At 42.4% G+C, this 12,007-nt stretch overlaps 1 protein-coding gene and 1 non-coding gene across 2 annotated transcripts; one reads left to right on the top strand and one right to left on the bottom strand.

The window, feature by feature from the left end:
- Nucleotides 1-344: 344 nt before the first annotated feature.
- Nucleotides 345-456, bottom strand: trnal-caa (transfer RNA leucine (anticodon CAA)). Its single transcript has 2 exons — nucleotides 419-456; nucleotides 345-390 (listed from the first exon to the last, which is right to left on the bottom strand). It is a non-coding gene; the product is annotated as a tRNA-Leu (tRNA).
- A 2,670-nt stretch (nucleotides 457-3,126) lies between these two features.
- Nucleotides 3,127-11,888, top strand: pgk1 (phosphoglycerate kinase 1). The gene is made up of 11 exons (XM_068599796.1): nucleotides 3,127-3,305; nucleotides 5,260-5,310; nucleotides 5,524-5,679; nucleotides 6,199-6,343; nucleotides 8,025-8,128; nucleotides 8,212-8,331; nucleotides 9,919-10,033; nucleotides 10,127-10,306; nucleotides 10,384-10,561; nucleotides 10,954-11,052; nucleotides 11,190-11,888. The coding sequence occupies exons 1-11, from the start codon at nucleotides 3,241-3,243 to the stop codon at nucleotides 11,228-11,230; spliced, it is 1,254 nt and encodes a 417-aa protein (XP_068455897.1). The 5' UTR covers nucleotides 3,127-3,240; the 3' UTR covers nucleotides 11,231-11,888.
- The last annotated feature ends 119 nt before the right edge of the window (nucleotides 11,889-12,007 follow it).

The raw sequence follows: 12,007 nt of genomic DNA, 5'->3' as shown, positions 1-12,007 counted from the left end.
CATATTGAGTTAATAAACCTTCATGTCAACCATGCCAAAGGCACAGCAAGGTGAAAATATAGTCATGAATATAGATACCAGAAACAAACAAAAAAAAATGCTGAAGATTTTTGAGAAAAGACTAGTGGAAAAGGTGATAGTAAATTGTAGTATAATTCCATGTAAAACAAAAACAATTGCAGCAACACATCTTTTCTGTCTTAAGTTGCACGGAAGGATATCTCTGCTCAAAGCTACAAGATGTACTTACTCATAGTGGTGAACTATTAACAACGATATCCACAGCGACCTTTATTCGGCATTTGGTTTAATTTCTCCCAAAGCTGTGTAACACAAAAAGATTGTGTCAGAAGTGGGGTTCGAACCCACGCCTCCATTCGGAGACCAGAAGTCCCGTTCCTGCGGAAGGATATCAGTCCTTGAGTCTGGCGCCTTAGACCACTCGGCCATCCTGACACGGTGCGAAAATGACCCGCAAACTGGGAATATATCCGCTCCCTAAAGCCATCCAGTGATCGTATATATTTTGTTTAATCCTTCCCATACCTAACAAGAAATTACTTAATGTATATTGTGTGCTATGATATCTCAAATGTGTTCTTTAACTTTCGTTTCCACCGTTTTCAACGTAACATTTAACTCGGTCGGCGGATGCTCACGTTGTGAGTGACGTATTTTCCGGTGTGTCTCTGTGCGGTGGCCATCTTATACTTCCGTTCTTCAAGGGTATCCGAAAGCACCGAGCTAGAAAACATGTACCGGTTTGCTAAAGCTGCCGTTAACCTCACCGGTAAGGAAACTAGTCTGTGTTTTATGATACGTGTATGTTGTCTGTGTTTATTTGTGACAGTCGACAGTTAAATACCAGGTCACTAAACGTTTGACTGTTTTATAGTGGGCGACCGAGGTCAGCATGCTAACGTTGCAAGACAAACTAACGTAGCGTAATAGCTCCTCAAAAACAAAATTATATGTCTAACTAACTAGCTGCCCTGGTTTATCTGCCGAGATTAAAACAAATTGCATGTTAATGCTGATTTAATCTACTGACGTTACGCAAGTAGCCTTCATTATGAAGCCCATAAATTAGCGTTAGCATAATAATAAGCTATCCCACTTGGAATCTGTATTTCTTTGAGTGACGCTGAAGTCAGTTATGTTAATATGCATTTGGTATTGTAACGTAATTTAAAATAACAAGTTAACGCTACGATGACTTGTCTCGATGAGCTCCTTGTGTTAGTCGTGTTTAGGAAGGGCACCTAAGGACAACCTTATCTTCTGGATAACCAAGTTAGTTCAGAAGTCATCTTGGTAACATCTGTTTTATTGGAATGCGCTCAATTTACAGAGTAAGATGAATTAATATTTCCATTTGTGCATGAAAAGTAAAACAACGTATACACATGATGATGATACACCGTACAGTAGGGATAATGACAACATCGTGTTGATTAAAAATTGTTTTTAGTGTATTGAAAACTTTAATTGCTCATATTGTTATTGCCTGCGGTTATCACGTGCGGGAGCGACTGGGAATTGAAACATACTTTTTTGATCAGAATATCCAGCTTCATGATCATATTAGGTTATATCACTGCACCCTGCAGTGTGCCTGTTGTGTATTTACATGTGTATTTATATTCAGTTACATATATCCATCAAACTACACTCTGTAAAAAAAAAACAGCAAAATGTAAAAAAAAAAAAAAAAAAAAAATGTTTGTTGCCTTCCAGGTCAGGCCACAAGGCAGGTGAGGCACAGCTCCAACTCTTCTGAGGAGCTCTTCCATGCCAAGTATGGCAACGGTTTGATGATCGGTGGACTTGTCTTCTGCACAGCTGTGTGGTCATTTGTAAGTGCTCCTGTCCAGTCAGGCCACGTCACATTAATTTAGCTTGCTCACAAAGTGATTGCTAGAGCATCACAAGTGCAGGTTAGAAATATTGAAGTCAGAGGAAATTAATGCGACGCACAGTTTCCCACGGTTTTAATTGTACTGGGTGAAAGAAGTAATACATTGTGGGATACCAGTCAAAATACTGAACATCTTAAATGAATCTTGTATAATTGGGAGAAAATTGGGAATGTTTTTTATTTTGTTAATGGACGCATCAACAAAAGTATACACTGATTAACATTGTTATTAACCCCGATAATGAAGTGTCAGGTGTGCCCAGAGTGGTTTTGAATTTTGGAGAGTTTTATTGTGTGTCTGTGTAGGATTTCTATTGATAAATTCAGGTTCAACTGTAGACTTTGATACATATTATGTTTCTTAGTCTTCAGCTTAACTTTGGTATAAACTAGGATTTAGAGTTTAATTTATTTGCAGGGTCTAAAAGAGTCTTAAACAAAAAGTGTGCAATTACCTTTTGGAAAAACTAGTTTGCTGTCTTTCGGTAGGTGCTGACTCAGACTGGCATCACCTGGAATTTTTCACCTGTTGGGAAGGTCATGCCCAAACCATGGAGAGTGCCTGAGGAGGAGGAGGAGTGAAGATCCACCATGACAGACCTGCACCCTACCTTATAAACCTTCTGGTTGTACAGATGAATAACAATAAATGCCTGTGTTTATTCCAACAAGTTACTTTGTCCAAATAAATAAAGAGTGATTCTACTCACCATTGTTTCTTTTTTTTTAAGTTGTGTGAATTATCTGCACGCAGTAGCTACTGTATCTAGCACCATTGTAACTAAGCTCTTTGAGGTTTCTGGTTCTCTAATTTGAATTGTTATTGTTGGAAGTCATGATAGAGTTTACTTCTTACATATAAAAACCCCTGCAATCAGAATTGTACTTAATTTGCCAGAAGTATTCACAAAATGTACTCGGGTACTTAAATATAAGTATCCAACTACTTAAATATACTTCCAAAAAACATAAGTAATTCTACCACCACTGCTCAAAATTGTACGGAAGTACAATACTTGAGTAAATGTGCTTTTAGTGGTGTTTAGTGTTTTTCCTGCCAAATCAATGAGGGTGAGTTGATGGTGTCATCAGCGGGGGCGCAAGCTTACGTCAAATAACAGACAGCAACGTCATCCAATCGACTGCCTCGCTGTCTTCTTGCTGTTACCAATCAGCAGCCAGGGGGCGTGTCCTGTCCCCGCCCTTTCCTTCGCTCAGCACTAAGGTCACCGCTGTCCGTCACTCGCTAGCTAACCGGCGAAAGAGACCCATTGAAGGAAAGCGTGAAGGAAAGAGCCAGCGAAACAACAGAAACAAGCAACATGTCGCTGTCTAACAAACTCACACTTGACAAGGTGGACGTCAACGGCAAGCGGGTCATTATGAGGTGAGCGATTACTGCGTAGCGGCAAGAACCGCCCATCGGAAATGGGATTATTTGACACGAGCTAAACGTTAGCTACCTGATACTTTGGAGACGTTCTGCTACATAAACCTCTATTTCCTGCTTGGTTCTCCTGTCGTGAATCTAAAGGGATGGTTAATGGCGATAGGTGTTGGCTGTCGCGTTGCTCCCCCATGTTGCAGTGACGCTACGTGCCTGTGAGGAGATGCTAAATGGATGCAGCCGACGTGCAGTTAGTTGGTCCTTCCACATTAAAGTACAGCAACGTCACTGCAATAATGCAAAAATAATCCCTTTTAAATGAATTTGTGACACTACAGTGATAATCTGAGAAATTTCCCGAGTAATTCAAGTATTCTTGTCGTTTTATATTTACATTTTATAATGCACCAACATGCATGTGTTTTATATTTTGCAGGAATCTGCAAAGTAACCAGTTAAAATAGATGTAGTGAGGTAAAAAAAAAAAAAGTACAATATTTCCCTCTGAAATGTACTAAAGAGTCAAAGTATACGGTACCTTAATGTGTAAAGTAATTGTACATAAGTGCACGTGAGTAAAAGTTACATTCCAGCTGGTAATGGTGGATCTTATGTTAATCACGTTATATACTGCTGGGTACCTTAACCTATAATAATGCATTGTAACTCTCAATCAGAAACTGTAAAGTAATGTATTCCCATAAGTTGCAATGGCCATTGGCACTTGAAACCCACACCCTCTGTGGAAATGTTAGAGGTCAACGTTGGTTTGCTCAGAGCGCAGGGAATGGCTGCATAGGACAAGGTTCATCCGGACAGCAGCCTGCAGCTCTCACTGCTCAGTGTTACCAGGTGAAATCCACTCCATGCTGAGTTGGTCTCTGTGTGGAGGCAATACATTACTTCATATCACACCCAGGCTCCTGCCACAGCATGTTTGTGTTTCTGGCTGTAGACTGGGTGGAGTTGTGAGAGCTGCTGGTCCAGAATTTAAAAGGAAGCGTGATGTTGACGTGGAGGCCCGGTAGTGTCTCTCAGAAATCTGTTCAGGAGCTGAAATCAGTCATCAAAGTGATGAACTGACTTGCTAGAGTATTATTAAATGCTCATAAAGATTAGGTTATCGTAACCTAATCTCAATAAATGTAGCCGAAGGAATTTAAGAATTAAATGTATTGTTCTTTGTTGTCTTAAGTTTGCCTTTAGGGAACCTGTGCTGTGAACAACTACAGTTCCTTTAATGTCGAAATCACCCATCGAGTTTAATTCTGCAGCTCTCGTTCTGACAAATGTGTGAGTCGAGTGTGTACATGTTTGAATGCTGCAACAAAACCTTGAATGATATTCAGATCCACCCTCGAGAGCAACAGATGGGCACGTTGAAAGGCCGGAAAACTACTGCAGTTGTTCAATGGCACGAGAGCTGCTGAGCCGCTGAATTGCTGACTGCTGGGTTTCAAGCTAAGACAATGGGTTGCTGTTAACATAGCTGTGTGTGTGTGTGTGTGTGTGTGTGTGTGTGTGTGTGTGTGTGTGTGTGTGTGTGTGTGTGTGTGTGTGTGTGTGTGTGTGTGTGTGTGTGTGTGTGTGAGGGTTGGTCATGTGTCTCGGTGCATCAGGTCCACAGACAGACAGATAGAGGAGGAGGGAAGAGGTGGTGGTTATGTAACTGCCTGGACTACGAGGGATGCAGCATGTTCTCACGAGCGGCCAGCTCAGTGGTCAAATCAAAGCAAAGTGTCTGATCGTGTCTGTGTTGACTGTAATGTTAGCATACAAGTACCAGAATGCAATGCAACAGATCAAGTTGTTTCTATTGGATACGGTAGACCCACTCGCTCCGAAATTTACCAAAATTCCCAATAACATTTTCTTGAACTTTAAAATACAGTTGGTCCTCAATTTCCGTATAATGCGTCGGACATGTCATTATTCTAGCTTTCTTCTCTTTCAGGGTCGACTTCAACGTTCCAATGAAGGACAAGCACATCACAAACAACCAGAGGTAAAGCCTCATCTTATATCTGAAGCATGTCATCTGGTCTCATAATAAAATCTAAAGGTCTTTTTTCGTCCTTTCACAAGCAAAACATAAAATCTAAAGTCGTATGAACAGCTTGTTTTTCAATCCCTCAGATAAATAGAGGATACAAATAAATGGTCACACTGTTTCTTCAAGGGAAGCATTTGAATGAAAGTGTGTTGTGTTGACTTTCAGGATCAAGGCGGCTGTTCCCACAATCCAACACTGCCTGGACAAAGGGGCCAAATCTGTCGTGTTGATGAGCCATCTGGGACGCCCCGACGGAAACTTTGTGCCTGAGAAATACTCCCTGGAGCCCGTCGCCGCCGAGCTCAAGACCCTGCTGGGAAGGTTAGTTGATAAACTGAAAAATACATTTTATTCTATATGATAAATGTATTTACATTCAGGCAAAAAGTACATGTAACTCCCCGTTGTCTTGCTTTGCAATTGCATTTTTAATGATAAAATGCTAACCTCTGCCACAAATGTACTGTATTTACTGTTGCCTCTTCACAATACAAGCTGTGATTGTTCCATTAGTTTAAAAGCACACTCACATTAAAACCAGAAATGTGATGCGAGCAGAAATGCCTCCTTGCGAGCATCGTTTTCTGGTCGCAGATGCTGTTCAGTGCAGCGTTGTCGTTAAATTAAACTGTTCTTCATTGAATTCGACCAACAAAAGTCTGGATTAAAAGCAAACTTTAACTCAGCTGGGAAAAACAATCGGAACTAAATAGAAGCTTGTGGTAAAAGTTGAACAAAAATTATACTGAAAAACAAATGAATTGCACACTGCTGCTAAGAATAAAGCATCAGAAATCAGTCTACACTCGCGTTCTGACCGTTTCCTCCGTGACTTTGCAGAAACGTCACCTTCCTGAAGGACTGCGTGGGCGCGGAGGTGGAAGCTGCCTGTGCCAGCCCCGCCACCGGGTCCGTCATCCTTCTCGAGAACCTCCGCTTCCACGTCGCCGAGGAGGGAAAGGGCAAGGATGCCGCTGGAAACAAGGTGAGGGACATTTTAAATCCAACCACATATCACAAAATGGAGGCTCTAAGGGGCCCAAATCCTTTGAGACAAACTCAATAATGATCTCAATATGCAGATAAAGCTGCACGGTGCATGTCTGGGTTGTTTTAACCGATATTATCATGTTTAGTTTTTAGACTTAAAAAAAGGTACAATTATTATTTCATCCTCTACATTTTGGAGGATAAAAGCAACCGAAGCATGAAAATTGTACAGTTTTTGTCGCTGAATCTGGCAACACTATAGTATTGTTCCTTCTCCCAGCTCACACGGAGGAGAAAATGCAAAGTCACTCCAGCTGCAGCATCACGGTCAGGAGTGGTGCAGAGACTCTAACTCGCAGTGAAATAACCTCTCACATGAAACCTACTGCAGTGAACGATGTTTACTTAAAGCCAAGTTTTTGAATTGGAACAAAATGTGTTTCCTCCACATTATGTACCCCTTTTACTCTAATGTGTCGTTTAATATGAGACAGCACTGCACCGGACAATTAAGTGTCCGAAACCTTAATTTACTGCTTCCTGTTCTTAGTATACAGAAAACTATAAATAAAGCATTTCATTGTTTTACAGTGAAAATTAAATACAAAAATAACTCTCGTGGTCCAACTGGTCTTGGCCTCTCTGTAAAACTAGAGGTTTTAGACTCAGGGCCGTCCTCGCAGCGTATAAATGTCGGTCTGCGGCAGATCAGCAGCTCTGACCTGCTGACATTTACCCTGAAGGTCAGCGGCGCTTTTCCTGTCCTGAAGGGCCTGGTTGGTATGCGGCCTGTGTGGCCTGGTTTTCTGCTGTACTGTCTCAGAGTTTATTTTGAGTTCATCAAACACGCATTTCTCAGACATCGGCTGAAATAATCGTGCAAGAGGAATCTCAAAGTGTGTCCCAACCCTTTGTGGTGATACTATGAATTGCATGTGCAACCAAAACGAGCTTGGCCTTTCCAACAGAGCGTTTTGGAGAAAAGGTAAAAGCCATGCAGTCATTTTGTAGCTGTATTGATCTGAAGTTGCGACTGTAGGAATCCGTAATGAAGCGCGCGGCTCTCGTGTGACATTTGAACGACACTGAAGAGCTCGCGTGACCTTTTTGTTGCCCTCCAGTCATACAGTCACAACCTTAAACATTGAAAGGGCAGCAGGAATCTGATCCACAAAGAACTGACATCCAATATGTCGTCCACTCAACGATGTTGTCTGTGGTGAAGGAAGTAAGAGAAGTACTAATACCACACTGTAGTAACACTGTACTACATGCAAAGTCCTGCATTCAATATGCTAGGAATGGTATTACACCAGAAATTTAGTAGCAGATGCCAGTGAAACGCCATGATTCTAGATGCCAAATTAAGTACACATTTTATAGTAAATGTACTTTGGTTGTGTATTGTTTTACCATGAAGTTAAGTACAGTTCTCGAGTAAATATACTTGGTTGCATTCAACCACTGAATGTTGTTAAAATAACATGTTGCAAACTTGTATATTTGTAGCTGTAGCTTTTTATTGATTTAACACAATCTGTTCAAGACATTTCTACCCGTCGTCACCTCAGTTTACCAGCAGGTAACAAAAAGTAACAGGAACTCAATGGAAACGAATGGAAAAAGAAAACCTATTAAAGCAATTTCCTGTCTTTTGGTTTGTATTTGTCCCTCAGACGAAGGCCTCTCAGGGCGACATTGACTCCTTCAGGGCGTCTCTGTCTAAACTGGGAGACGTTTACGTCAACGACGCCTTCGGCACGGCCCACAGAGCCCACAGGTGAGCCGGATGAGGATTTAATGGAGGACGGAAGCAGCGACGTCTGTGATGTAATGTTTATCTCCTGCTCCTCTTCCTCGCAGCTCCATGGTGGGAGTGAATCTGCCTCAGAAGGCCGCCGGCTTCCTGATGAAGAAGGAGCTGGACTACTTTGCCATGGCTCTGGAGAAACCTCAGAGGCCCTTCCTGGCCATCCTCGGAGGGTGAGTTCATGTCAACAACTCTGGAGCGAGTCGGTGGGCGTTCAGACTGCAAACAGACCTGTGTTTAAAAATCAATGCTCGCACATCAAGTCCAGTTTGAGTCGCTGATCCACCACTGCACATAAGTTTAGTTCTGATATGACGTGCGCCGCACAAGACTACTGCACTGAAAAGTGTTCAATTTTTAAACTAGGTTGTTGTCTCTTCATTGTTTTGTTGTTGACAAACATATGTATTTATAGTTTTGATTTAATAAGAGGGTTGCATTTATTTATTTTTTCCCCTTCTGAACAGGAAAAGTTTCAACATTTTATTCTTCACCTCCTACACTGTTTTATCTCGTCTGCTAGCAGGAAGGATTCTTCCAGACCAAACCAGGCTTAAAAATAAAACAATACCAGTTATTCTCTGTCAGCGTTGTCGTCTCGCTCCTGGGATTTAGATAATCACTGCCGAGTCCTTTTTTTATTTTTATATACATACATACACCCACCCAGCCAGCTGGCTGTCCAGGAATAGAGACTATAAACTCCGTATGTAATCTGTGGAGTAAAACTGCTTTCTGCAAGACACCAGCATGCGGAGATAAAGATAAAATAAACTAGCTCTATGTTGACCTTTTCTTAATACGAGAGAAGTTATACACAGTGTAGTATTTTTGTTTATCAGTTCATACTCTGCACTTGTTGTCTCAAGACTTGTTTTCAGTGTTTGATGACTGATTGCAGATCAGGGGAACTTTTTAGACTTTTCTCACTGAAGTACATTTCAACTTTTTAGTTACAGGGAGGGGTAGTTTAAAAAATGAAACTACAGCTACAGTTGCCTCAACTTTCTAATTTCCCTGAAGGAATTCTATCCTGTTTGATCAGCTGTTTCACAGGATCAGTGACAGAAACTACAATAAGTCCATATTTCTGGCGACCGGATATTGTTATAAAGGCAACTTGTGACATTAGTCTCATGGAATTGGCGTTATCCGAGCGTAGAGAGGGAATGATGTATATCTCCCATACGCTAAACGCAACAAAATGCTGCTACCTCAGACAACTTCCTGTGGTCTGATGCGTCTCTGCTAGTTTTGGCTCCACAGTTAGATAAGTTCAGTAGAAAACGGCGGTGAAGCTGCTGTTACAACCGCTCAGTTAAACACAGCTGCGGGTCGCTCCATGTGAGTTTTGGCCTCGTGTCAGAGTCCATTTTTAACCCCAGTTCATTGTGCAACTGTCACACCGGCTCAGCGTCGAGCTGCTCAGCCGTCTTTTTAGGTCACAAAAAGAGGACATTGATCATTAGTGTGCAATGATCAGCCAGTGAGCCGCTGCTGATAAACAACAAACGGGTGTTGTAATTCTGCTTGTGATTCTAAAATGGGTCAAATTTTATGTAATTGAATAAATAGAATAAATGGCAGATCGCTCGATCGTGAAATGAATTGTTGCATCAATAAAACGGAGACTGTTTAAATAAAACCATGTCAGACATTTTTAGAAACCAGTTTAGTACTTGATGTACACTTCAGTGTAACTGCTATCAGTATGTGTGCATTATCTCTACTGATGTGTGCCGCCTCTCTCTGTGTCTCAGAGCGAAGGTGAAAGATAAGATCCAGCTGATCAACAACATGTTGGATCAGGTCGACGAGATGATCATCGGCGGCGGCATGGCCTTCACCTTCCTCAAAGTCCTCAACAACATGGAGGTGAGGAGGACAAAGTTAACATCCCCCACCTCTACAATGTGCAGTGAAACACTTGGTTGTTTTGTATAATTAATTCACCCCTCTCTCTTTAAGATCGGTACCTCCCTGTACGATGAGGAGGGCGCCGGCATCGTCAAGGACCTGATGGCCAAAGCGGAGAAGAACAGCGTCAAGATCACGCTGCCCGTCGACTTCATCACCGCAGAGAAGTTTGACGAGAAAGCCACCACCGGCACCGCGTCCGTAGCCGCCGGCATCCCCGCCGGCTGGATGGTAAGGGGGGGAAAAAACTTTCTTTTTTTTTTTTTTCTACGTTTTGGTTTCTGTTGCGGTAATAATTTCCTCTGCAGGGTTTGGACTGTGGACCAGAGAGCTCTAAGGCCTACGGGGAGGCGGTGGCCAGGGCCAAGCTGATCGTCTGGAACGGCCCAGTTGGTGTGTTTGAGTGGGACAACTTCGCCAAAGGGACAAAAGACCTGATGGACAAAGTGGTCGAGGTGACCAAATCGGGCTGCACCACCATCATCGGTAAGAAAGACAAAGTTCAGGGTCAAAAACATGGTTGAATATGGGCATGTACTTCAGAAAGTGAACAATTTCTAAATAACATCTACTCAGCGTCTCCCTTGATCACGTTCGGCGGCCAGACTGGTTCATTGTGACACCAGAAAACCACCAAACACTGTCTCCCCGTGCACGATGGTCCAAGTAGAGGACACGTGTTGTCTCATGATGGACAAACTAAAAGGGCTTTAAAGATCCGCTCACAAACACTGCAAATCAATCAGAAGTTCTCCCATCGCAAGCTAAAGGAGACCTGATTCCTTATGTAAGATGAACGAGGATCCCTGAGCTCACGGTCTTTTCTTTTTATGTTGTACTGGATCTTTTAAAACGTGTGATTTGTGTGTTGTGTCCAGGTGGGGGCGACACCGCCACCTGCTGCGCCAAGTGGGGCACAGAAGACAAAGTCAGCCATGTGAGCACAGGAGGCGGCGCCAGCCTGGAGCTGCTGGAGGGTGAGTGACTGAAACATTATGTTCATTCACGGAAAAAAAAAAAGAAGTTTTTGAACGGCAACAAGTGCAGTCGAGTTCCAGTGTTTGTGTATTGAAGCTCTGTGTCACTGACGGGTGTGTGTTCTGTCTCTTTTCAGGTAAAGTCTTGCCGGGTGTGGACGCACTGAGCAGCGCTTAAACTTCCCCTCTGTCTGCTGCTGTTTGTGTGAATGTGTGAGGATGTGTGTGTGTGTTTGGAGAGGTGGGTATCTGCTCCTGTTAACTCATGAAACGTTTAAAAAAAAAAAAAAACACCTGCCTTAACAGCCATTTAATCTTCCACTCAATCTTTGGTTTTTCCAAGTAAAAACGGAGATTAATTTCCTTTGCCTCAGATCTGTCAGTGCCGTCTCTAACATGTTCTGTCTCACTAACGGATCATTCATTGGATCAAATGGCTTATTGTTAAAGTGGAAGTTGTTTTTTTTGCCCAGATGTTGACCTGCTGACTCAAAATGGCTGAAACTCATCAGATTGTCACCTGAATCTGGGTTTAATCTGGCTGTTCGGTCCCGAGATACTTGAGCACCGGCTCTTGTGTGAGTGAATATATGTATGTATGTGTGTGTGTGAGTGAACATATATGTGTGTGTGTGTGTGTGTGTGTGTTGCTGGCTCACTTTTGCATAACCACCCACTTGGAAATATCAACGCAACACCCACAGTATATGTAATAAAACGGTTGTTTTGCTGTACGTAGCTGTCTTTTAAATCTGTTTGTTGGTTTCTGAGGGTCTTCAGATGGAGATCTGTTCAGATTGAATAAATCTGTCTGTGAAAAAACTTCTGTCGCCGTTTCTTTTTTTTAATGTCAACGACGCGTAGTATACCGGACGTAACTCACGACACAACAGTCTCATAACGGGTTATTATAAAGACGCATCGGTTGAGGGAAATGTAAGCATATTAACTTGAC

The sequence above is a fragment of the Clinocottus analis genome, unplaced genomic scaffold (genome assembly GCF_023055335.1).
Source record: "Clinocottus analis isolate CAN_PGR_092001 unplaced genomic scaffold, fCliAna1.0.p SCAF_5, whole genome shotgun sequence".
NCBI lineage: Eukaryota > Metazoa > Chordata > Actinopteri > Perciformes > Cottidae > Clinocottus > Clinocottus analis.
This window is presented reverse-complemented; position numbering and strand designations above follow the sequence as displayed.